Source organism: Lissotriton helveticus, chromosome 7 (genome assembly GCF_964261635.1).
Source record: "Lissotriton helveticus chromosome 7, aLisHel1.1, whole genome shotgun sequence".
Taxonomy (NCBI): Eukaryota; Metazoa; Chordata; class Amphibia; order Caudata; family Salamandridae; genus Lissotriton; species Lissotriton helveticus.
Genome location: NC_136068.1, coordinates 1,712,089,847 through 1,712,117,351, shown reverse-complemented (window position 1 = coordinate 1,712,117,351; position 27,505 = coordinate 1,712,089,847). Strand labels below are relative to the sequence as shown.

General features: G+C 44.0%; 1 protein-coding gene across 2 annotated transcripts in view; it reads right to left on the bottom strand.

The window, feature by feature from the left end:
• Positions 1 to 9,303: 9,303 nt before the first annotated feature.
• The window catches only part of APLP1 (amyloid beta precursor like protein 1), a 246,138-nt gene continuing 227,936 nt past the window's right edge, over positions 9,304 to 27,505 (bottom strand). For both annotated transcript variants that reach the window (XM_078655396.1, XM_078655397.1), the window contains 3 exons: positions 24,536 to 24,601; positions 15,524 to 15,667; positions 9,304 to 14,535 (listed from right to left, as the gene is read on the bottom strand). In XM_078655396.1, coding sequence (XP_078511522.1) covers positions 14,437 to 14,535; positions 15,524 to 15,667; positions 24,536 to 24,601 — 309 coding nt within the window. In that variant the 3' untranslated portion in view covers positions 9,304 to 14,436. The remainder of the gene's footprint in view (positions 14,536 to 15,523; positions 15,668 to 24,535; positions 24,602 to 27,505) is intronic.

The following is a 27,505-nucleotide window of genomic DNA, read 5'->3' as shown; positions in this document are numbered from 1 at the left end:
TGGACCTAGGTCTACCAGGTGCTGATGTAGTTACTCATTTTAATAATTATTCAAAGATGCTCTTTCATGATTAAATTGTATAGCCCAACATAGTCATACAAACCATTACCTGTTAACCAACCACCTAGAGTTTTCACTGAAAAGTCTACAAATGCAACCCAGGACTGACTCTGGGGTTTTCCAGTCTCCCTAAAGATAATTCGGTATTCTTCAGTCGTGAGTCCTAAGCCCTCAATCCGGGTACCCTTCATGAGGCCATAAGCCTCAGCATCTTCCTTCTTCAATGTCAGGAGTCTATCCCTGCATTTACCTGTAAAAAGTTTCCATAAGAGAGAGCCCCAGTGTTTTTTGGCTACCCTTCTGCTAATGCAGGCTCTCTCAAATGCAGTAAAGCATTTGGTGAAGTCAACACCCTCTCTCTCCCAAGGTATTATGATATTGCTGCCACTAGAAATAGGTTCTAGGCCCATTTCTTTTCCTTACATTTATATTTCCAGGAGTTGAGCTTCTATGTTCCACCTCCTGGCCAATCTTTCTTGGGCAAGCTATTCCACTGGGGGAGCTTCCACTTCTGGAGCAGGGATCTCCACCACCTCCTCAGCATCTTCTTCTGTTGTATGATTCTCCTGGGAATCATTTTCACTCATTGGATAATCTCTCATGTTCTGCCAAAGGCATCACAAGCTTTTCCTTGGTAGCATGAGCTCCAGTTTTAACACTATAACCCCCACAGAAGGCCTATAGCTAGAAGTATGACAACTCCATGTATGGTGGCAGGTTGAACTCCTGAGCTTGCTCCTGTGGGGTAGTAATATTTTCACTAAAGTTGGGACCTTTTTATAAAGTTAAAAAACCGTAACACTTTTCTTTTGTTCTAACTAAAGTAAGATTTTTAAATTCTAAAAACGGAGTATAGGGACTTAACCAAGGCCCTAACAGTTACTTTTACAATTTAGTATAGACCCTTTAAAGGGTCTACTGTGTGCATTTATTAATACATCCAACACTGGCATCAGTGAGGATTTATTAAGACAAGATGCTTAGTACCAAACATCTTAGGATACTGTGAAGCCATCATGGAGCTAGGAAACTCGTAATGACAAGTATCCAGCCCATGCACTCTCTATGGTTTTCCTATGCACTTACAATATCCAGGAATAGACATGATATTGTAGGGTCATATCTGCTCATGCAGATATGTCTACATATGGGATATAGTGTACCCTGCAGTAGGGATGACTTACCTATATCTCATGCAGTGTATGTGGGCATGTGCCGAATCTTCAGTTTTCTCTGCATCAAGACACGCAGCCTGCAATGGCACTTTGATTGGTGTCAGGGGTGAGGGGGTCATACAATTGGTGCTGCAGCCTCAGTGGACCCTCTTCCCTACCAATGCCCCAGGTACCAGGGGTACCATTTAATAGGGACTTACAGGGGTTGCTGAAGTTGTGCAAATCAGGGTACACACTTTTAGGAATGAGATCTGGCACTGGGAACCTGGTTGGCAGGGATGCAGTACACTTCCAATTTGAAATCACATCATACACCAGGCAAAAAGTGGTGACCATGTCAAAAGAGGCACTTTCGTACACATCCTTTTATCCATCCATCCATCCACCGTTTCACTTATCTATCCACTCACTCTCCTACCCTTTTACTTTAATTGTGAGTCTTTGTAAGTTGCAGACTAAAGAGGCCCATCAAGAGCCCCACCCTGCTGTAGCTGCTAAAACGAGGGATTGAAGGCACCCCTGACTACAGACTATGACTATAATAACAACATGTGGAATAGTGGGGACTACTGGTTAATAGGCACGTGTGTATCAGCAGAGCAGTGTGTTTCTGTGTGTCAGTAGGGAGAGATAAGGGGTTACTGCACTTACCGAGTAAGTGTCCCCTCTCTGGACCAGAGAGAAGAGGAGCACTGCACGTCTGACCTCACTTGCACTAGAAGAGATATGTGTTGCTTCACTGAATAGCAAGAGTGAGGCATGTCAGCTGTGTGTCAGTCAAGAAAAAAGTGTGTGACAAATGGAGAATGTGAGTATTTGAGAAAGCAACAGCAACGGCCTCTGCATGTTAGTACTACGGTGCATTGGCAACTTTGTGTGTCACTCAAATGGATGGAAGAGGTTGTGAAAGTAAGGTGCATCGGCAGCATTTTATGTCACTCCAATAGTTCAAAGGGTTTGACAAGTAGAGTGCATCGGCAGCGTTGCGTGCACTCAAATGGATGGAAGAGGTTCTGCAAGTAAGGTGCATCAGCAGCGTTGTGTGTCACTCCAATGGTACAAAGGGTTCTGCATGTGAGGTACATCGGCAGCGTTGTGTGTCACTCCAATGGTACAAAGGGTTCTGCATGTGAGGTACATCGGCAGAGTTGTGTGTCACTCCAATGGTACAAAGGGTTCTGCATGTGAGGTACATCGGCAGCGTTGTGTGTCACTCCAATGGTACAAAGGGTTCTGCATGTGAGGTACATCGGCAGCGTTGTGTGTCACTCCAATGGTACAAAGGGTTCTGCATGTGAGGTACATCGGCAGCGTAAATGGATTGAAGAGGTTCTGCAAGTAAGGTGCATCAACAGCGCTGTGAGTCACTCGAATAGTACAAAGGGTTCTGCAAGTAAGGTGCATCGGCAGCGCTGTGTGTCACTCGAATAGTACAAAGGGTTCTGCAAGTAAGGTGCATCGGCAGCGCTGTGTGTCACTCGAATAGTACAAAGGGTTCTGCAAGTAAGGTGCATCAGCAGCGTTGTGTGTCACTCCAATGGTACAAAGGGTTCTGCATGTGAGGTACATCGGCAGCGTTGTGTGTCACTCCAATGGTACAAAGGGTTCTGCATGTGAGGTACATCGGCAGCGTTGTGTGTCACTCCAATGGTACAAAGGGTTCTGCATGTGAGGTGCATCGGCAGCGTTGTGTGTCACTCCAATGGTACAAAGGGTTCTGCATGTGAGGTACATCGGCAGCGTTGTGTGTCACTCCAATGGTACAAAGGGTTCTGCATGTGAGGTACATCGGCAGCGTTGTGTGTCACTCCAATGGTACAAAGGGTTCTGCATGTGAGGTGCATCGGCAGCGCTGTGTGTCACTCTAATAGTACAAAGGGTTCTGCAAGTAAGGTGCATCGGCAGCGCTGTGTGTCACTCTAATAGTACAAAGGGTTCTGCAAGTAAGGTGCATCGGCAGCGCTGTGTGTCACTCGAATAGTACAAAGGGTTCTGCAAGTAAGGTGCATCGGCAGCGCTGTGTGTCACTCGAATAGTACAAAGGGTTCTGCAAGTAAGGTGCATCGGCAGCGTTGTGTGTCACTCCAATGGTACAAAGGGTTCTGCATGTGAGGTACATCGGCAGCGTTGTGTGTCACTCCAATGGTACAAAGGGTTCTGCATGTGAGGTACATCGGCAGCGTTGTGTGTCACTCCAATGGTACAAAGGGTTCTGCATGTGAGGTACATCGGCAGCGTTGTGTGTCACTCCAATGGTACAAAGGGTTCTGCATGTGAGGTGCATCGGCAGCATAAATGGATGGAAGAGGTTCTGCAAGTAAGGTGCATCGACAGCGCTGTGTGCACATGGGGTTGGGCTTTTAAAACTGGAACCTACTTTAAGACATCCTTAAAAATGTACAATTCAGAGACCAAAGCAAGTGTAAAACATAGTTTTGAAATAACCAGTGCCTTGCCCCATCCACATACACGCCAGTGCATATCATGTGAACATGGCATTGCAAGGTGCCACTCTGTAAACATGGCACTGTCCGGCTCTTAGCTTATACCATTGTCTAGAAGCCTCTGGTACTTATTTCATCTTCAACTGGTCTGTGAAGCATGTCCATGGGTACAGCAGTGCAACATCTTATGGCTCTAGGTATATATTAATGCTATCAAGAATGTTCCTTCCTTGGCGAATAACTTCAAATTAATTCTTTTAACCTTGCCCTTTCCAACACAGCCTGTTTCTCTTCCCATCAGCTGTCCCTGTCCTATGAACCTGGATACACTCTATTACTTTTTGGGAAACCTTATGTTCACACCCCCTAAAATTATTGGCCATGCTATGTATAGAGGTCCATGTTTTGGTCACAACACACCTTCGAAATCAGAGCACCAATTTTAAGCTCCAAACAAGATGGCAGAAAAAAGTAATGCAAGATGGAGTGTGTGTGCATTGTGGGGTTTCAGCTACATGATCACCAGTCATTCTTAAATCAAACTCTTGAAGTAAACAAGTTGTAATACTCAAACTCAATAGTAGATGGCAGAATAGCACAGAGCACGTGAACTTCACAGTTAGCAAATAGCAGGGTCGTGTTATACACCTCATTTTTGAGTTGCCAAACTGTATCTCAGGCCAGCTAACCAAGCTCTGCCGTGATTGGTGAGAACAGGCAGGTATTGAGATAGAGCGTTTTCAGTGGCAGCAGCTAAACCATCGAACTCCTTACACCTTGCTTTAAGCAGTAAACAGAACTGTCAAAAACATTGCTTTGCTATAGATACCCTAACAGTTGATTCATGCTTCATTGTTTGTTTTTAGTTCTTGATGCTTGTCAGTCTCAACATCACCAGGAGGCTTTCCAATCGTGCACAAAATTAATTAATGGAATTCATTTAAACTCAAATGTAAGCCTAACCGTGATCCTAAATTATTTTGTTTTCTTCAATTTATGTATTAACCTTTTCTAACCACAATCCTACCCTAATTCAAGCGAAATATTACATTACATAAAAACGAACCCTAACCCCAGTGGAGGATAAACGAAAAACACAACAGTGCCCATGATGAAAAGTAAAGTGTGGGTGTTTGCAAATGACCTCCTGACCAGTGCTACTCTCTTCAATACAATGAGTATCTGTGCAGGTGACTTTTCGTGTCTGTCGACCCTGGGAGAATGCACAACAGCAGTTTCTGCTTTGAGACTTTTGCTATTCCCTTACATTCCTACCATAGAGCAGTGTACAAGGCTAAACTGCAAGCATGTTACTTGCTATTGTATTTTGGCAAGCAAGCTGGAACATTTTCTAATTGCAGGAAGCCTTGCTTAAACTATGTTGCAGACCTGTTAAGCTGTAAAACATTGTTGCCTCATTGATGAGGGCAAAAGGAAAGGGCAGGAATGTGCCGTATCGGTTAGATACCACAAAGCACCAATGGGTTTGGCTCTAATCAGTACGGCTGAGCCCTTTAAACAACAAAAACAATGAAGATGCCAATACTGATAGTCCTTTCCAAACAGGTTATACCACTGTGCATGAACACTCATCAATTACAACAGGATCTATTGAATAGTTTTTATTCTAGATAATTTTTTCGTTTCTATTATCATCTTTTTTTGAAAAATCACATTTTGACAAATATATACAATATTACAAAAACACGACCGTACTTCTGAAGTGAACATACAATGACACTAAAACCCAACACTCTGGACTCGTCTTGCCAATCTCACTCACAAAAAATTCAAGCAACCACAAGCCTAATACCATACTTGCAACATACCACGCTCACTCTACTCACACAACACCCCCCCTGGTCTCTTGCCAACTTTGTAACCTTCTTGGACCAAGGTGCAAAACCAAACAACATACAATTTTAACTACTAATTTTTGTGCATAACACAAAATGCAAAAACTTCCGATTTTTTTAGCACAGAATTTACAAAAATGCAAAACAACCAGACATTTTACTGAATGTTTGTTTGGTAATCACAAAACGCAAGGTCTACGCGTTTCGAACCCTCTTCAATATAGGGTTCTCCTCAGGACCAAACAGTACATTTCTTTAAACTCAAGATCTTCAAATCTCAACTGGAAATCTGATGTGGATTTTTTGTTATTAGTTGATTGGTCGTGTCACAAAATAAAATTCTGGGTTTGGCCATTTCAGAAGAGGAGATACGATAGTACTCGAATGGAAGAAAAGCGCCAAGAAATCAGATTCTAAAAGAAGACAACCCTAAGGCGGTGTCACAAAGCCAATGTTCCCATCCCAAGAAGAGCTTTGAAGTAAAGCGAGAACATAAGTGATTTCCAAGCCAATGAAGGGTACATGAGCTGAATCACCTGATTTTGGATTAAGAAATTTGCTATTTATCAGCTACGCAGAATTTTATTTTGTGACACGACCGATCAACTAATGACAAAAAATCTGCATCAGATTTATAGTTGAGATTTGAAGTTAGAGTTTAAAGAAATGTACTGTTTGGTCCTGAGGATAACCGTGCATTGAAGAGGGTTTGAAACGCATCGACCGTGCGTTTTTTTTAGTTACCAAACAAACATTCTGTAAAATGTCTGGTTCATGTGCATTTTTGTAAATTCTGTACTGCTAAAATCGGAAGTTTTTGCATTTTGTCTTATGCACAAAAATTTGTAGTTAAAATTGTATGTTGTTTGGTTTTGCACCTTGGTCCAAGAAAGTTACAAAGTTGGCAAGGTACCAGGGGGGTGTTGTGTGAGTAGAGTGAGTGTGGTATGTTGCAAGTATGGTATGAGGCTTGTGGTTGCTTGAATTTTTTGTGTGCGAGATTGGCGAGACGAGTCCAGAGTGTTGGGTTTTTGTGTCATTGTATGTTCACTTCAGAAGACGGTCATGTTTTTGTAATATTGTATATATTTGTCGAAATGTGATTTCCCCCCCAAAAAATAATAATTGAAATTAAAAAATTATCTAAAATAAAAACTATTCAATAGATCCGGCTGTCCTTGATGAGTGTTCATGTGCCGTGGTATAACCTGTTTGGAAAGTACTATCAATATTGGCATCTTCATTGTTTTTGTTGTATCTGTTAGATACGGCACATTCCTGTCCTTTTCCCCAGCGTCGGCGCAAAATGGGCTGCCATGCTCCAACACAGGCACCTTTGCACCATGGTGCAAGGGTGCCTGTGTTGCAGGAATGATTCTTTTTATACAGGAAGAGAAACCTTTCTGAACAAAAATAATCACAGTAGGCTTTTCCATTGCGGAGAAATAAAGATATTTCTCCTCGTTGCACCTCCCTTACTCGTCCCTGGGGAGGCATAAGCTTTTAGCGCTGCCTCAGATTTAAGATTTCTCATAAATCTTGGGTAGTGTCAAAAAGCCATAGATGTTGCTGGGAACGCCCCCATTGCAACGACCCATTGCACGCCCCTTTAACACAGAACACTGCTTCAAAGGGACTGATATTTATCAGGTAGCATTAAGCCCAATAAAGTGGCTGATAAATACCACGCAGGCTTCTGCACCACGGAACGTCACAAAAAGTGACGTTCCGGAGGCGCAAGGAGTCTCATAAATGAGGCCCTTTGTTTGAACAGGCCTCCTTGTTTGGGTAACCATATGACCTCTGACCCTGGAGATCTGCATGTATAGCGCCTGTGTTTACAGTCTCGGGAGGAGTCTGGTCACTGATGTTCTCCATCAGACAATACACTTCCTCGACATGTCTAAATAAATGTGCATTCTGGTGTTATCGGAGTAAAGTGTTTTTTTTCTTCTACACCCTAAATTAAACAAAAATTACCAATTCTAAAAGGCAACCTTATTTTAACCAGAATGCTAAATTAAACTTACTTTAATGATAATATTTATTGAGCACGCTAATGCCAGAGGGAATCTTGGTTCTAGGGTATGCAAGAGTCACAGCAGAGTGAGATTAATAAGGGAGAGTGAAAAGCCAGGATGTAAGTTATTTCCCGAGGACAGATTTTTTTGAGATGGAAAGGCATTTTGTTCCAAAGTTTTTGCATAGAGAAAATTAAGCTTCTGCCACCCCATGAGACTATTACAGTGGGGCATTATTCACTGTTATATTCGTGGAGTAGCAAAGAGTTCTCCTGGGAGTGTACCACTGGATTGTCTTCCTTAGGTACTCTGGATCGGTGTAGTGCAAGGATCTGTGAGCTGTACAAAGTGCCCTAAAGGCTACTCGCTTCTTAACCAGAAGCCAGTGGAGTGAGTGAGAAACAGATTTAAATTTGGGTATTCTCTTAAGCAGACGTGCAGCTGATTTATAACCAGCAGACTGGACTACGGACATGCCCTCTACGCCTGTGTCAACAGGACCCTTCTACACAAGCTTCAAACCATCCAGAATGCCGTGGCCAGACTCGTCCTCGGGACCCCTTGGCACAAACACATGACTCAACACCTGCAAGCCCTACACTGGCTCCCCATCGAGAAGAGAATAACCTTCAAGCTTCTCACCCACACCTACAAATCCCTCCACAACATTGGACCCAAATACCTCAACGAGAGAGTCTGCTTCCAAGCACTGAAAAGAAACCTCCGATCCGCCGACCTCGCCCTAGCAGAGACACCCCACATCCCCAGAAGCAGAGCAGGAGGAAGGGCCTTCCCGTAGATCGCAGCCAAGACCTGGAACGAGATCCCAGTCAGCATCAGACACGCCCCGAACCTGCATGCCTTCAGGAAGGACATCGAGACCTGGCTCTTCGACTGAGCTGGAGCTGTTCCACCTCACCCCCCCCCCCCCAGCGCCTTGAGGCCCTCACGGGTGAGTAGCACGCTCTACAAATCCCCTGATTGATTGATTCTAAAAGTCATTGTCGAGGCACTTTAGTCGAATTGATGGTATGTTTCATTAGCCAGTCAAAGCAATGGTGTAGTTGAAATAACTACAGTACTGTAATGTCCAGATGAAGTAATTGGATTGATACGGGGGGTTGTGCTTTTGCTGTGGCCACGGCAAAGTACTGGAATGGTCTCGCTTTAGACCACAGGCTCACTACATTAGATTCGTTGTTCCGGAGTAAACTTAAAACCTGGCTGTTCTCCAACGTCTAGGCCGTGCTGAACCCCTCTGGTTGCTTGTTGTTCGCAGCGCCGGGACACCCCCACTGGGGGTAGCCGTGCGCTTTATAAACAAAATAAATAAATAAATATTGGTGTAATAGTAGGACACCTTGCCAACGCTCACACCACTCTGCCAGAAAGCCTGCAAGCATCCACACATCCCAGGCTTAACATGTTCAAAAACTTGCCTTTCCATTGGCACTCTGTCTCACACAATGCAACACAGGAGGTACAAAACCATCTCCGAAGGCAATGGGCACTACAGGCCCGGACACACCACCAGTCTCATCCAACACATACCGCGTGTCACAAAACACACTACAGGAGTCGCCAGGCTCTGCCAGCACACTGAAGCGAGCACATGCCGGTGTCCAACAATAAAGGAAACATTTCACCTATTGCAATAGAGGCTTCACTCAGCACACTACCATCAATGTGAAACAGTTGTCTCCCATCCCTCCCCACCTCCTCCAATTCAGACAGTAAAGACACCAAGTTTTAAAAAAAAACATTTATATGACAAAAGGAAAGACAGTAGTGATGGGCTAACGTCAGACAGATGTGTGTTACAGCTGGACAGAGCATACACAGTTTATCCTGGGACCTGGGCTGGGGACATGCTGCTTGGGGAGAACAGACTGGGAGCTCTTTTCTAGGTATGGCAGTGGGCGGAGACAAAACTGAACGAGGCCCTCTATAGGCTGTGTGTAAAGAGAAGGGAGGAAGTGGCCAAACTGGGTTGCTCCTTTCAAAACATATTCATGTTCCCCTCCTAGTGTTCTTCATTCCAAAATTAATGCGTCTTGTAGAGTGCAACAAAAGTAGCATCAAGTGATGCACAGACTTTTATCTGCACAAAAAAAGGCGCAAAAAACCCACAGAACAAAATGTGTTTAGCTATTCTTTGCCAGCAAACCCGGTGCCAAATGCATGAGGAAGGGCACAAAACATAACATCACAAGAAGACCAGGGTGAAAGTCGAAAGGGGTTCACCCATTTACTGATCAGCCCAAAAGTTTATAGGAAAAAACATTTCCCATATCGATGACAAATTTCTACAGTTTATAAAGAGAATGTTATGTTTTTTAAAGTTTGGAAGCTAGTCTTTGTTGATTTCTTTATCTTGTCCAACTCTGTCTGCTATTCCTCAGACAGGGTGGTGCCCCTGAAGAGCCAGAATGGCAGGGACATTGGCAATCAAATGTCACCAGCCTGAGTGCCACAGACTAGAGGCCTTTCAGAAAAACACTAGCCAAGATCAATCGATTGCCCACTGTTCTTTGGTTGACTAACAGGCCTATTCACAAGCATCTTGCAGAAGAAAAGACATATGCATGAATAGACATCCTGGCTTAAAGCACTACTTCCACAGTCTGTAACAGAAAAGTTTGACACTCCAGTTAGATGCAGGAGTGTAATGCAGGCTGCTGTGGCACAGGAGGGACCCCCAACCCTCTCGTGGCCCCAAATTCTTAGGTGACTCCATTCAGTCCAAGGCCACTATATATCTGTGGGGAATGGTACACTCAAGGGTCTCATCATATTCTGCAGTTGCACCTCTTGCCATGCACATTCCATTTCTGCATGCCTGTGAGGTTGTCACCCACCAGACATCTTTACTAAACCCCAACGGATTGCTTCTCCCTTCTATTGCCACATGTTTGCAATATTTGGCCCCGTCATGTACACCAAGCATACCTTTAGATTAGAAATTACAACCTCTGTGTGTCTAGTGGCAGCCATGCTGAGGTCTGTGGTACAGCTGGAGCCTCACCCTGCCCTCTTTGCTTGTTTTAGGTTGAGGATGACTTGCGCAGAGGCGACTTTATTGTAAAGCCACAGAGAAGTAGCTGAGGGCTAGAGATGGAAAGGGAACAGTGTTTTGCCAGCTAAGCGCCTTTCATTACAGGCTTCTCGCTAATTGAATTACATTTTGGAGATGCAGCCAATAAAATAATGGACCTTAGAAAAGGTACCCGAAATACCAACGAGGTTCCAGTGTAGTTTTTCCAAAAATGTTACATTTGTTTTGGATAGACCTATGAGAAGAAACGATGTTTTTAATGAAAAAGTATTTTTCTTTTGATGGATTCGGGATTACGAGAACTCTCATGTCTAGCAAAGTATTAGGAAACGCGAATTTTTGAGTTCTGAAGATTGATAGTTTTTTTTAGTTACCATTACAGGAGACAACTTTTTTGCAGAGAATAAGAGGTGATGGGTTCCAATGACTGCTCATTAGAAAATGCCAAGAGCAATCTAATTTAACATCATCTCCACAGAACATTCCCCCAAAGTACTTTATTAAATTTACATTTGCTAACCGACTAAATACGGTGCTGTCTTTTCATAACAGTATTCCTTACTAATTTTTCCCCTACACAGATTATCTTTTGCTTTCCAGATTCTGTCTTTCCACACACTGACCCAAACCCTTTTCCAGTAGGCGTCCCTCTTATTTTAGTAAGCATCAGTTTTCTGCCACTACGCCGGAAAAATCCTGGTAGACACAAATAATTCAACAAAACCTGATTGAGCGCCAGGTCTGTCCTGTATAAAAAAACAATACAAAAAAATACAATAAAAAGTTCCAAGTTTAAAAGGGGAGGATTTCCACCATCCGTGGTGACACAGAAAATTGCTGCTTCCAGGAACGGTTAGTTGTACAAAGAATGCTGCAAGCTAGCAAAGTACCGAATCTTGCACAAAAAACAAATTGTCAAGGCATGTATTTTGTTTTACTTTGGATTGAAAGTGACTTCAGGCACACCTGCAGGCAAAGCATGACACGTCCCTAGAAATGTTTGCTGCAATGCAGAATCGAGGGGTCAGAAAATTTTACATGTGCAAGAACCCACAAAATCAGGAACCGCCTTGTGTGCCCTCCACCTACGCTCTAGTGTATGTTCTTCTCTGCACAGCCCAGGTCCTTCGCATTGGGTGGGCGCAATTTAATAATGTAATCGAACAGAGTCATGGCATAAGAGCTCCCAGTCAGTATCTCCCCTCTACGGAAAACAAAGCATTGGGGCAGAGAGACATGTTGAAGGGAAGCTGAAGGACTATGTGTCGAACCAGAAACCAGGTGGTGACGAAAAGACGATTGGGACAGAGAACATGGAGGCTGTGGAATGACTGCAAGTGGTGTAGTTAGAATGTACACAAAGTGGAGTTAATGATGGGGTTTTGTGAGAGCGAAATGTGTAGGGTTTTCAGATCTGCAGAAAACCGGATGGATGCCTGGAAGGCGCAGAGCGCTTGGTCTACTCACACCAGTCTCTGCACTGCTTCCATTTTGGGCTTAGGCAAGCGCTTTGCACCTTTTCCCTTGGGAAGTCGCTGCTTGTGGACTCACAAGCTGCCCATGGTTGGGACATAGGAACACCTGGAATATTACACAAGAACTACTGGAACCACTGGAAGAGCTGGTACCGCTTATGCCTATCGGACGCAAACAAACCTGGCATTTTCTTGGGGAAATGGTGCTTCGGGGGAAGAGGAGAGAATATGCGAGTGGGAGAGAGTTGGTGTGTAAGAGGAACAGGAAGACGCAGCACCTGCGTGATAGAGGCCGGGAAGTGAAGAGATAGTGGGAGCCTGAGGGAGAGAATGCTGAGAAAGGGGACAGGTCAACTGTAGGGAAAGAAAAGGGGAGAAAGACAGGAGTGAGCGGGTCAGTGTGAAGTGAGGGAAAGAGGAATGAGCTCCACAGGTTTATCCAGGGAGGAAGAAAGAGAGGATTAAAGATAAGGTGTTGTATAGAGTAAACTAAAGACTGCCCGTTAGACCAAGAAAATGGACTGGGGACGGTCAGTAGGACTTTGTGAAAACAATGCCACCAAATGTATTGGTCCTTGTTCACTGGCTAAAGGGTCACTGGCAAGTCTAAAATGCCATGCCTGTGGTGCAAACCTGGAACCTTTTCCACGACAGTGGCCACCACGCCTTGTGCGATGTTGGAGCAGTCAACGAGAGTTGCCAGCACTCACTAGGAGTAAAGCTATGGAACAAACATCACTCCCAATGTGCAATGCTTCAAAAGTCTCAGGTACGTATCCAACATTTCACCCCGGGATGGTAATTGCTCCTATCACCGCCACCAAGGTGGTGAAACAATGGAGCAGACACAAACCCCCACCGCAGGGGTAAGTGATGGAGCATTCAATTCTACCACTGCGGTGAAATTGTGGAGAAGTCACCACCACCAATGGGGTCAAATGCTGCAGCAGCCGCCGGCACAGTCACCTCTCATGTGTAATGGTGACGCTGTTGCTGGAGATGCCGTTACCTGTCAGGTTCAATGCTAGGGCAATCGCTACCCCTGAAGTGCAACACCAGATCAGCCACTTGGTCACGGCAAGGGAGCAGAACAGGGAGAAGTCACCACAACAAACGGTACTCCCTCCACTCTTACGCCTCCACCGCACGTCCCAGTGCATTGGTCCCATGACATCTTTTCAGGCTGCTATTGGTCAGCAGAGTCTACCGTGGGAGCCTGTCTGAAATCTCCAGCTTCATGCACAGAGGTCTTCCCACAGAAGTCTTCCTCCATTTGGATTAAGCCAGAAGTGGTCCTAAACTAGGGTTAGGAAAATTTGCTGCAGAGATTTTGAATCATTGCAGAAGCCTACTTGCAGAGATGCTAATACAAGCCCTGCAGCCCCACTCCCTCCCCCAAGCACAGACCTTCCCCATACAAAGTAACAATTTAATTAGGAAGCAGGTGAGAAGCCCTGGGCCCGCGAGCTTGTCCTGCCAGTGACAAGCCTATCTCCATCTGCTGCAGAGGGGCCTGCAGGAAGATCGGCAGACACCCCTGTTTATGAAATTCCGGAGAAGCACTGGGGCAGGGTCATTCCCAAGTCAGGTAGAGCCTGAAATGTAACTAATTGTCCCACACACCATCCGCCTTTTAGCGGCCAAGGCCTTGCCACCAAGTGCGCCTTGCAAATAATTCAGAGATACCTGCATGTACGAGAATCTAGTGTTAATTTTACAAGCTAGTGCATCTTTGCACTAGAGCGCCGGCTGATGGATGGGTTAACAGAACAGGGCACAGAGGACATTGCTAGGTATGGAACTAAAGTAACTCTTTTCAAGGTTTCAATTAAATTAGCATTCCTGGAGAAAGCCTAGTGGCAGTGTCTGTGTAACTCTTTGCTTGCGTGTCTCTGAATGTGTGCGTGCAGGCATGCATGTGTTCATGTGTGTTCCAGTGCAGAAGGGAGGGATCACATGTTTTCTGGAGGTTTGTGGGAAAGGGCGGTGAGGTCTCGAATGGTGGCAAATTCTCCCAGAGGCCACTTTGGGAGTTTCACTAGCCGGAGGAATGCATCGGGAGGGCCGGCGGAATGTTAAAACAATCAAAAATAAATAGTTAAACCATTAACAAAAAAAACCCAAGGAACAAAACCCTCTGAATGAGGTGAAAGTGCGAGATGGCCCAAGCGGGGAGGAAGGGAGGGGCGGTTTCATTTTGTGGGTGAGAGTTGGGCCATGTGTTGGTTCTCACCCTGCCGTCCCAGTGGGGCAGGGAGGAGGTGGTGATTTTTTTATCCACCTCCTCCCGGTCAAATTACTCTCCGGTCTTGTGATGCCTCTCCTCCCGCCTCCCCCCCTTTTGGATTATTCAGTTCATCTCTTCAAAGAATTTGTAGGTGGGATTTTCATAACCATGGTTCTGCATCTTGCTCAGCTGGCGGTCCTTCGGGCTAACCATGGGGTCCACCTGCACGAGCAGAAAAGAGAAAGAGAGCATAAAAAAATAGTGAGACCAACCAACTTGGAAATTCACAATACAATGCAATGACAGTTCTGTTGCTCTCGCCCTTTTTACACAAGAATCTATGAAAGTAAGAGTTTTGGGATTTCATTCTAAACATTAAGAATACCAAAATGTAGTGCTAAGGGCTATTTCTTTATGTTTGGGTTGTCTGCTCATTTATCCACTCTAGTTTTCTGGAAAATGTACTGCATTCATGATTATTTTATCATTCTCTAATGTTTATAAACCAAGCCAGTATCACATTCAGGTGTTTTCTGGTAAATACTGTGCTCCCTTGTAGTTCTTGGTCCTTATCCTGCTTTCTTAGTTCATCTCATCAGTGTCAAGCTCCATGATAATTCCTGCTCTCTCTTCTGTTCTCTGGTCGATAGCCTGTTTTTTATGCAATCCCCTGGTCTTATCTGGTCGGTGTCTTGCATTTCTTGCTCTATCGTATAGTTTGATCAGTATCCTGCTCTCTTGGGTAGCTTGCCAATTATCATACACTCTTTCTTACTCTGGTCAAGCATACTCCTCTTATTACTATCCTGCTCTCTTATCTGCCCAGAGTTCTGATCTCTGGAGCAGTCTGGTGAGTATCTGCTCCCGCTGATGATCTGGTCAGGATTCTGCTCTCACTGTTTAATCTGTTCTAGGTCCTGCTCTGAGGTCCATCCAGACATTATCTTGCTCTCTCTTGTTATAAGATCAAGGCCCTGTTCCCTGAGGTTTATCCGGTCATTATACTGCACCCTCTTTAATTATCAAGTAAAGATGCTGCTCTTTCAGGTTCATCTGCTAGGTTCCTCCATACTTTGCTCTATTTTGACAGCTGGTGAATATACTGCAGCTGTTTTTTAACTATCATTCATTTTCTCTGGGTTTTATCTTGAGCAAGTGGGAAAGGTCTCATTACATTAAAACAGCTTACAGTGCCATCTGATGTACATACCTCTACAATACCATGGCTGATGGTCCCATATGGCTTACGGCGGACCAGAAGAAGGCTCATAATAATCACCATTGCCACAGCGACCGCCACCACTAACAGGCCAATAAGTGCTCCTTTATTAAACGTGACCAAGGTATCTGGCTCCTGTGAAAAGGGTATAAAAAATACATAGACAAGGTGGATAAAAGTAGAAAATAGACTGCAGTAAAGGATGGGAGGGAGAAGGCAGAGAAAGCAAATAGGTCCAAGTGGAAAGATACTAGAAGTAAGGGTGACTGGCACAGAGGAACAAATAGTTTTAAGAGAGGACAGACACAAAATGGGGAGGTTGTAAAGAGTTTAACCCCTCCCCTGCTGGTGATGGAACCACTCCGTCATCAGCTGCGGTCGCGCTGTGCTGATGACGGAGCTGTTCCGTCACGGCCCGCTCGGCACGCCTGCGCGGATTCCACGCATGCGCTGACCGTTCCATTGAGCGGGCGGGGCCGTGACAGAACCGCTCCGTCATGAGCACAGCGCAACCGCGGCTGGTTACGGAGCGGTTCCGTCACCAGCATGCGCCCGCCGCCCGCCCCCTTAGCACTACGGCGGAATAGCCGCCGCAGTGAAGGGGTTAAAAGAGAGAAAAACAAAAACAAACGATTGATTGCGGTAAAAGTTAGGGGCAATGGAGAGGTAAGAAGTAGACGATATATAGGAACAGGATTGGCAATAGAGCAAGATGGTAAAAAATAAAAAACAGAGAAAATAATTCAGAAAGTAATAGGGCGATGAAAATAGGAGAGAGAGAGGAAGCATTAGATAAAAATGGAAACTACTGCAACATAAGCCCTCCCCATGCCCTGCTCAGAAAGTTAACCCTGCCCTGTGGAAAAAATAATGCCATAATCTTTAAGGTGACATGATTAAGCCCCTGATTTTCTGAGATTCTGTTCCTGCATCATATATATCAGAATCTGAATATTTTGAAAGCAGAACAAACACTGAATGTTTATGGGTGCTATCCTACTAGGGTTGATGCACATAAACACATCAGTGATTATACAAATAAACATAACATAATACATAATTATGCAGCTTTCTGTGTCTACATATATAAACACAGGAGCTGAGAAGAACATTAGAACAAAAATAAAATTTCAAAATGATGTTAAAAGTAAACAAAAACAGACTCACTCAACAGGCAAATGTGCTAACACACATCTGCACATGCAGCTGTAAATTTGTGATTTTTAAGTGAAAAAATATATGTTTGGAAAGAAACCTAATGAAGATGAAGCACGTGATAACATCTAATTCAAATATTTACCATATAGAGTTTGTTTATTCCAAGGTTTAGGCTTGATCACATTAAAAACAGAAGAACATATTTTGTTTTAGGTACTCTGGAACATCAACCTGTGAAGCCAGTTACCGAATTCTATCCAAAGATTAGAAGTTCCATAATAATCTGAAAATACCATTCTGAGTAGCTATCGAATGTGATGTGTGTTCTATAATAGTTTATTTGGAAACGACTTCATGATAAAATTTACTTAAAACACAAGTCTAATAGGGAGCAACATGTGCCTCAGAGCCCAGCTGGACAGAACCACACCATAGACACCTAGGGGCATATTTAATTCGGAGTATTCCTGCCTTTTCTCCTGCACTAGCGCCGCTTTTGGCCGCCTAGTGCCAATGCAGGCACTCTTGCATCATGCTACAAGGATGCCTGTGTTGTAAGGTGGATTGTTTTTCCTGCACAAAAAAAAATCCCCTGGAGGCATTTTCCGCTGGGTGCTGCATAGAAAGAGGAAAAAAACAAGGAGAAATAAACAGATTTCTCCTTTTTACGCCTCGCTAGTAGAGGTGTAGATTTTTTGCCGCATTCCCACATCTACCATTTTTTGTAAATCTGGGAATGCTTAAAAATCCATGGATGTTGCGTATGACCACCCACTCATCGCCCGTGGAACGTCTCCCTGGCGCAGAGTAAGGCAACGCTGCATTGCTTTTTTCAAGATTTATGAAGCCACTCACAGCCACCCAAGGTGGCCTTGTGGGACTTCATCAATCTTATTTTTGAGCGTTGTTGCTCTTGCACCACGTTGCGTGGTGCAATAGCGATGCAACAGTGCTTGTACATGTGCTTGTACATATGCCCCCTACTTTGCAAGTGGGTCGAGAACATGTAGGAGACATTTCCAGGACATGTGTGATGAACACATGACCTGCCACACATATTCCCACAGTGTCGAACGCCTGCATTTGAACTGATAAATATAGAAAACATATGGAATAATACACCAAGTACCGTAATGGACTGGTTTGCTAATTTGGCTCAAAACCATCATCAAGGGCTCAAAAAACATAGGCCATTCAAAGGCACAATCACCGATTTTGATCTGTTCCAACACCCAGAAGGGGACCTCTGTGTAAAACAAGTCTCCTCTTCTGCCTTTGGTGAATACCACTTGCTAGTGGCCCCCCTCACTGATGTCTAATGCGAGAGGGAATGTGGGGGGAGTGATTAGCATTGAGAAACATTGTGACATTGAGGGCACCGCCTAAGACCACGACCATGTTATAAATAGGTTTTCAAGCTCATACCATTTTAGTAACTCATCAAGAAATGCCTATTGCCCCTACCCCTTCTGATACACTTTGAGCAGGAACAGAAGCAGCAAGCTTTTGAAATGCAAACACTTGTCAATGTAGACGTAGACTTTGGAGGTCAGTCATTGTATGGAGTGCGGTTCTCAAGAACACATGCATTTTTTGGGGCAAGATATCAGATTGTTTGGAACGGATGGTGAATTTCAATGTGTGGAGGAATAAGATAGCTTCTGAGAGCATTGCCCTCTAGTGCGGCTCTACACCAGCCACTTGTCTTGTTTATTTTTATTTATTGTATTTCATATGCGCACTGTCACCTTGCAGGCATCCTTGCGCTAAACACTTTCAGAGATACGCAATTGTATGGCCACACAGCAGTAGTTAACTAAATCTTCGGGAAGAGCCAGGTTTTGAGCCTTTTTCTAAAAGGCAGAAGGTCACTAACTTGTCTAAGTTCCAGAGGCAGGGCATTCCAGAGCCTAGCAGCTGCCACCTCAAAGGATCTGCCACCTGATCTCACCTTCCTAAATTTAGGTACCTTCACTAGCTTTGCCCCTGAGGAGCGCAAAGTTCTCGTGGGCACATATCAGGAGAATTTCTTTTGAAAAGAGACAGACCCCAACCCATTCAGGGCTTTAAACACTAGGCAAAGAGATTTAAACTAAACTCTTTGTCTCAGCGGCAGCCAGTGTAATTCCGCTAATGCTTGCGAGGAAGAGGACCTTCTTGGTATGGAAAGACGTGATTGCAGTTGAGCTAAAGATGCACTGCTGCTACTGCCAACTACGTAGTAAAGACTTGAGGGGCTATTGTGACCCTAAACAGTAAAATCTTTGAATTGATAATGAACTCCTACCATGAATCTGAGGTACTGGTGGGGAGATGGGGAGATGGGTAGATGGGTAGATGGGGATGTGGAAATAGGCATCTTTGAGACTGCGTGTCACCATGAAGTAACCAATACAAAGCAGTAGAATAACTTCTCAGAGAGTTGTAATCTTCAAGTGCTCTGATGTGATGTCCTTATTAAGCACTGATTGCAACATCTTTGTTGACGATCAGGAAGTAGAGGGAATAGACCCCTACAGCTCCTTTTTGGAGTAAGGCCTGCATTCCTTGTAGCAACAGCCGTAGGTGGTCTTGACTAATGTTGTGCTGGTGAGGCATTTTATTGAGTGAGGTGGTATGCAATTCTAGGCATTAGCTATGGCCTATGATAGAAAATATCTACTTGTCGGATGTCATCTCCTTCAATTTGAGAAAGTATAACCTGATCTGTCCCCCCCTAGGGGTTGAATGTTCAGGGATGATATGTGGATGTGAGGCAGAGATGCCCTTATTTTAGGCACCTCTGGCCTACTGTAGCTCTTGCAAAGCAAGCCGCCTTCGTATATTGCTTGGGTAGCTATCTTTTTTTTTGTTGACAGGGCTAATGCAGCTCACAGTGCAGTCATTGTGGGATGCCCACTGTTTTTACTGCAGGTCGTGACTACTAGAGGTAAAACTCCGACTTCTGTTGCTGGTGTTGCAGCACTCCCATTGCTTTTACAATGTCAGTGTCCTTTTAATTTTTTCTAGCACGGAGTCGGCTAGTGGCTCAAAGAGGTATTATTCATTGAAGGGACAACCAATGAGGACACCTCCTGTGGAAGACGGATATTTTAAGACAAGCGTGGTGATGGAGAAGGATACTTGTGTTGATGTCACGAGAGGCATTATTACCAGCATCAAGGTCACACCAGATGTTTGCATTAACAATTGTTTTGCACTCTTGAACAATTTCTTTCCTTGGTTTTTGTAAGCATGGGGAAAGTGCTTACTATGCCCCCCACCTTTACTCCAACAGATGTCTGTTGTTCTGAAACAGCATATGGCGTTTGAGATTGAGTAGCATTCCCTAAAGCTATCCACTTATCCGCAGCATCAATCTTTAAGCTCTCTTTATCAGGTAGAGGGGTGTTCCACATGCCCGTCATGAATGCCTTATTATATACCGAGTGGACAACAAGGAAATCTGATGCAACATGTCCGAGATGAAAATGCAGTGAAGGCTTATATTTTTTCTCCTCCCAGGGTATGGACATTCTTGTTTTGACCTGGTCTTTTACATTTTTGAGTGGAGCATTTGAGTATGCTTTTAATCATTGGCAAATATTGTATAGACTGCTCTTTGTTTGAGAGTGTCTCATTACGGAAGTCATAGTCCTCTTCTTGAACATTGAGTTTAACTTTGTGGTGGTCTGCATGATAGAAGGCTGTGTCTGATGGGGAGGGTTTGACAGAACTTGGCTCCAGAGAAGGGTCAATCGCATGGTGCACATTGTAACTGTACCAAGAATTGCCTCCATCATCCGTGGGCAGAGCATCATGGTATGGGTTTAGTTGGTCTGCAGCAAGGTCTTGTCCCTAGTTGGTGTGAATGGTGAACGTGAAGGTCCAGGTGGTGTTGAGGGTTTGCCGGTTGTCTTTAGTGGTGTGGGATAAGCACTAAACTCTTCAGAAATTGCCTCAGGAGTGAGGTGGCATTTCTTGGTGTGGGGTTGACCAGGACAAAAAGGCTGTGCAAGGATATGACCAGAGCCTGGGCCAATGTAAATGCTCCTCTGGTGTAAATCAGACTAGCTATCTTTGTCATTGGTAGGGAGTGGGTTGCTGATAGTCAAGACAGAGTTGGTCTTCGAAGTCGACTTCAGAGACGATCTTGGTTCAGAGATGGTCACAAAGGCTCTTGGGGCCCAATGTAGGTCGCCAAATACCGGTCAGTAACGGCCGATTTCGGCCGTTACCGACCGGTATTTGGGATTGGACATGTAGGTGGCCTGAATTGTACCGATTCGGTAAATTTACTGATTCGGTAAAATACCGAATCGGTAAAGTTACCGAGTCGGTAAAGTTACCGAATCGGTGAATCAAGATGTAGGTTGCACTTTAAACAGTGCCACAGGCCATTACCGATTCATAATTTAACACCAAATAATATTTGGTGGTAAAGTATGAATTTCTGTGTACATGCACATCTGTGCATGTACACCGGTGCCATGTGGCACACATTCATGCCCTAAGGGCATGTATGCATGTCACATTGCACACAAGCCAGAATCTGGGGTGCAACAGGCTGTCAAAGTGACACCCTGTTCCCCTTGTAAATTCGGTAATTTTACCGAATCGGTATTTACCGATTCGGTAATTGCCATTGATTCCAATGGGCCTCAAGGCCCATCGGAATCAATGGCAATTACCGAATCTGTAAATACCGATTCGGTAATTACCGATTCGGTAATTGAATCGGTAAAAATACCTAAATCCCGATTGCCAGTTCTTAAATACCGAATCGGTATGATTCGGTATTTAAGAATCGGTAATCTGGGATTACCTACATCGGGCCCTTGGTGTCTACACATTGAGGCTCCACATCTGGGGATCAAGCAATCCCTGGTCCCAAAGCTGTTTTGGCTTCAAGAAGTTGGGTGTTGCAGGCTGTCAAACCATCTTTAGAGGCAGTTCAAGTGTTAAGGCATAGACTTTTGGGTGTTTCCCTTACACAGGAGCCGAGGCTTCATTCAAGGTCGAATCCCAAAGGGAAGGTCCTCGGTGTGAGGTGTATGTGAAACCCCAGGTGTGGTCTTTGAACTGAGTGTGGGTTTCATTGAGGGCTCTGGAGAAGGATGGTCTTCGAAGTCAGAGTTGTTGGAGGACACACATTCAGGACTTCACTCCTGTGGGTCTCTAGTTTACCAGAGTGTCCACACCTTTCGAAGTCGGAGTGAGCCCCTTAAAAGCCTTTGGCTATCTGATCAGGACCAGCGCAGCTCTGCATCCTACAATGCCCTAACTGTCTATTCTGCATGGTTACAGAATACTCTTTTTGCACTGAAAGGTCTTACAAGCCAAACAAGTAGACTGGTCATGGTCTATTGGTAGGCAGGTGTTACAAACTCTGTGCCGGTCTGACAACATGATCTTACTATTAAGTTAAGGCAGAATTTAAAGGGTGTTTGCTCTCCATACTGCCCCCACCCACCCCTCCATGAGTCATACTCTTACAACAGTGCCACGCTTCTCTGTACGATTTGACTCTGAAGCGTTCAATGGTTATTCAAGATCTTTGCATGTTTGAAGTCTGTATTCTGGCACTAACATTTTCAGCTTCCGTAGCACAATGGTAGGGGACCATTTGAAACTATGTCCAACCCAATGGCAAAAAAAAACTGTCTAATGTGGAGTTACTGTTCTGGTGCATCGCGGACCTCTGGGGAGTTAACAGTCACCTGGAATCTGAAACCTCTTATTCAAAGGAGAACATCTTTCAATGTCCATGCCGAACAGTGGATGACCGGTGTCGGCAAAATACGGGATCTACCCCAGCACAAGCTGCAAACAAAAGGAAATGCATTAACCAATGTGGTGTTTGTCTCCCTCCACACAAGTGACTTATAGCTTGTGGATATAAATTCTCTGAAGAAGTGTGGCTCAATGGTTAGAGCGGCAGACCGTGATGCAGAGATCTGGCCCGGACCAGGGTTCAATTCCTGCCTCGGCGGGTCTTGGGCTCAATTTTCCCGGACCTGATAATTCTCGCCTCGGTGCCTATTCTAATCATGGGTCCCACTCTGCAACTCTGTGCAATAGCTTGCTTAATCTGCACAATGGCCCCAACAGCGCTGGGATGCCTGGCTTCACCTTGGGGGTGCCCAGGAGTGGACATTTCACAGGGAAAAGGCAGGAAGATTTCCACAGCGGAATGAGTACAGCGCCAGGGCCCCTTTGCTGTGGCAGCAGTGCGCTTTACAAGTACAAATTCATTTATTCATTCATTCATAAATTCTGATGTGAGTTTAATACTCACAATCACACTAAAACAACTTGGCAACAAAATCCCCCAAAAATCTCACTGAAGGTGGCGAGTGGAGTGATTACAACATGGATATGCACCGCAACCCCATTGTCTTGATTCTTTGCTGTGTTCAATACTTTTGTTTATGTGGATTATATTAAACAGAATGCTTGAACAAAATCTCTGCTGATTACATTGATCAATTTCGAAGGTGTCAATTTGCTATAGGCATTTGGTGCCATATAATTTGTCAATGCATTCGCATCATATTTTTTGGATAAGGCTTTAGTATCCTTTGGGGGTCGTTTGTCTGGAGACCTTTGTGTAGCCATTATTGGGGGGGGGCGGACAAATAGAGGACAATGGTCCTTCTGACAAGAGTGCGATGTTTTGGTTCTCTCGTGGCTCATTCATAAATTGCACAGAAATGGAGAGATGAAACTGACCATTTAATTTATGAATAGTTGTGCAAAATTAAAAAAAATCATGGTTTTGGAAAATATTGTGTAAGAGTAAGCAGGTTTTCATAGGCTCAGTAGAATTGGGATATTTTCAAGAGTGGAGAACATATGAGCTAAAAGTGTTTGTTCTTGCTAGGACCCAAAAGGAGTGCATATTGGGATTTGTCCCCAAGCATAAAGGGAATAAGATAACACACAAATTGACAATTCTGATGTCGCTCCTAGTCAAGAGGTATATATTTCCATTAAACGGCTGAGTAGAGACCCTCCCACAACTGAAAAGGGAGGCATTGTAGGAAGCCCCTATGAATGAGTATGAGGACGACGGATGAAAAGTTGAGAGATAAAAATTGATTGGAGGCTGCTCTACATTTCCCTCGGTTACGAGGCCTCAGTGGTTGGCCTGTGGTATGTAGTTGGTGCCAATAATAATATTTGCAGTAGGAATTCCATAACTACTGATCTATTTTAATGAAGGCTGACCGTGAGCCACTGGACTCTGGGGTCCCAGAGAATGCTGGTGGATGCTGTGTCATGACCCTGGTGCCAAAATATTGTTGTTTACTATAATTTAAATAGAGTGGGAGATAATTGGAAGAGAATAAAGAAATGTTGGATGAAAATGATTTTACTTTTTAAAGCAGAGGTATTTGTTGGGTTTCTAATGAGTAACAAGGAACCTTTTGTGAAGGTTCTGCTGCGAATGTCCATCTAATATGCAGGGATTCTGCCTGCTGGTAGAAGAAGGCACAGGTAGGTACATCTATGAACAATCCCATGCTGTTGGCGTCTACTTCTTATCAGCAGGTTGAGCATGGAGGAAACCTGGAAATGCTGTTGTACTTTGTAACATGTCCGTTCCAGCAGAAGGACCAAAAAAATAGAACAGGCAGACCCGCTTAGGCAGCAAGAGATATTGTACTGTTTTTGAGCCTTTGAAAGGCTACAAAAATGCAGCAAAACATGGCATGTAAGTCTTTAATGGCATTGAAAGTCATCAGCTTACCAGACATGTCTCTGGATTAGGGAGGTATCCTTTCCCAATGTTTGGCAATTCTTTAGTATAAAGTCAACAGCACCAGATGAATCTACAGCGAGTCACCTTTCCGATCTACTTACCAGTTCATCTCTCTGGATGTCCGGAGACTTGTAAATCACCCCCTTGACATCTTGGGATGTGTTCACCTGCGATTCGAGAAGATTGAAAGATGCTGAGTGCTTCGGAGTACAAACCGGGCTCTACCCATCCTCTCACATCGACTCTCGAACAATTCATTCACCATCAGGCTGAATCCCACTACTTACAAAGACCCGATTGTCCCCTCACAAAGCAAAGCCTGTCCAATTTGTGGATGGCGGTATCAATGTCATGCAAACACAACAATAACCTAACCATGAGGTTTCACTTTCCATTGCAATACTTCTGTATTCTGTTGGTGTTTCACTATTTTGCTTGTTGGAGTGCCTCTGCAAATGTTAAATTTATTTCACACATTGAATAATAAAAAGCATTACAAAACTGTTAAATTTGTATGATGAAATGTACCTTAATGCAATTTCTACTAATAATGATAGACATAAAAACAGGACCATCACCCACAACCTTATAAAACAAATCTATCCAAATACAGTCATCTTTATGAAACAGCATTGCAAGTTTCCACAAGACTATCTAAAGTACTAGCCAAGTTAGTACATCTAGAAGCTACACATGTCATCTCATCCAGGCTAGGACGTGATAACAATCATTCTAAGGTATGAAGTCTATCTTTAGCATTTTCCATTGCTTTTAATGTAAGGTCCAGAGATTTGACTAGTCTGTGTGCCAACTGTATACCATTGACCAGTGGACATGCGTCACTTGCATCGTTAATCTTGTAGAGCACAAGTCTAATTAACAAGGCCTCACAGTTTTTGATGGAGCTCCAAAAGAATTGGGCATAAGCAAGTTATATGTGCCCGTGCCTCAGAACAATATCCACAGCCTCTACGGCATTTGCAAGGGCAAAGAGTTTTAAATTTAAAACCAGTTTGTGATTCTACTATTGGTAGAAGCTGAAACCTAATTCTCTATGTCTCCGATTGTCCCTTTTAGATAAGTCTGGGGTACACAAGAGGTAAGTGATGGTGATAATTCTTTCCCATCTTTTATGATCCACGAACTCCTCAGGATTATCACCAAAAGACTTGGCTATTGTTGGACCTTTTGCCTTAAATTTTAAGGACCTATAGTACAAGTTCCTTTTCCATTCCTTGGTCAGACCGAATTTATGGAGAACAATATTAAGATTTAGAATTCCTACACAGTATGCATTATAGACAGAGAACAAAGTGCCTTCCAAATCAGAGTTTGTTTTAGACCTTGCACAGTATTTTAAGAATTGGAAGTCTACTAGCCCGGAGAGATTAACCAAACCAAATTTTAGTCTTAATAGATTTACGGGGGTGCTATTTGAAAGACTACAAATGGGTCTTGGAGATATAGACCGTTTCAAGTTATTTGTTTAATTTAGCCCAATAAGGAGAACTGTACGTGATGGCCAGGAGGAATTTTGCTCTGACTAATTCCATTATGGATGATCCTGTTGAACTATTTAATTTGGTATTTAAAGTTTAAATTGCACGTACCAAGGCCTATTGCTCATGGCCTGAAGTTGAAAGCTTGGGCTCATGTTATTGTTTTGCCAAACATCCAGATATCAATGGGAGACTATTAGGTTGATCTTTTCTCCTCCGATCTTACTAATGTTAGTATGGTTACTCGGCATTAATATCAGAAATGAAGTTCTTTCACATATAATTTTTGATCATTGTTGTGATGAGTTGCGAGTAAGCACTGCAGACTAATGGGAGTATAATCGAAGAGCACTGTATTGTTGGTATGCTGTAATGCCGGTATATGTATGGTGCATAGTTTGGGGAAGAAAGCTCTGGCTGTGAAAACGGTAGCTATTAGATCTGCTGATTATAGCTTAAATAACTGTGGGGCATGCACACATACCTGTTTTAGACCACGGTTGGTATATATTTTCTGACTACCTGATGTTTCTCTCCCTACTTTCATTCCGATACTTGTATCCATGTATAAAAGGCGTATCGCTGTTAATAGGGTGGCTGGATACCCCAAGCCCTTAATTTCCCCCCAGATTATTGATCCATTTACTCTATCAAATGCAGCCTTGAAGTCCAAATACAAGACATATAAAGGGGTTCTGATGGCAATTGCTTTTTGAGCCATTACATAATGACCATGAGGTTATTTACTGTTTCACGTAATATTTATAATAATTCCGCATTTGTGAAGTGCAAACGTCTCACCACTAAGGGTTTCCAGGCGCTGGGGGGCTGTCTGGGAGATTAAGTGAGCTATTGCCCAGAGTCACATGATTATTATTATTATTATTGTGTCTTTTATAAAGCGCGCAGCTACCCCAACGGGGTGTCCTGGCGCTAAATGATTGTAATGGGGTCCCTACAGAAAGAAACCTAAGACCAGCAGTCACCGGCAAAAGAGGAAGGTTTTCAAAGCACGGCGGAATTCCGATTCCGTACTACTCATGCGCAGGTTGAGAGGCAACTTGTTCCAGCGTTGAGCAGCGACCAGCTCACATGTTCTGCCTCCAGAACGAGATTTTTTAAATCTGGGTGTAACCAGCAGGCATTGAGAGTTGGAACGAAGCGATTGGGGGTTACAGTAAGGGCGAAGGATGGATCTCAGATGGGCAGACCCCTTGTCCTGCGTGGCGCGGTAAGCCAGTGTCATAGCTTTAAACTCAATGCGCTTGCTCATGGGTAGCCAATGCAGTTCGCGGAGGTATGGAGAAATATGCTGTCGGCGTGAGAGACCCCCAATCAAACGAGCCGCAGCATGTTGGACCATTTGGAGTTTGTGACAAAGGCCAGAGGGTAATCCTAGGTAGAGTCCATTTGCGTAGTCCAAATGGGAGATAACCAATGCATGAACAATTGTTTTCCTATGGGCGCATGGCAAATAATTGATAAGTTTTTTTAGAGTTTTAATCTTGGAAAAACAGGCAGCAGAGACTGATTGAACCTGACAGCCTAAAGACAGCTGTTGGTCCCAGCGAA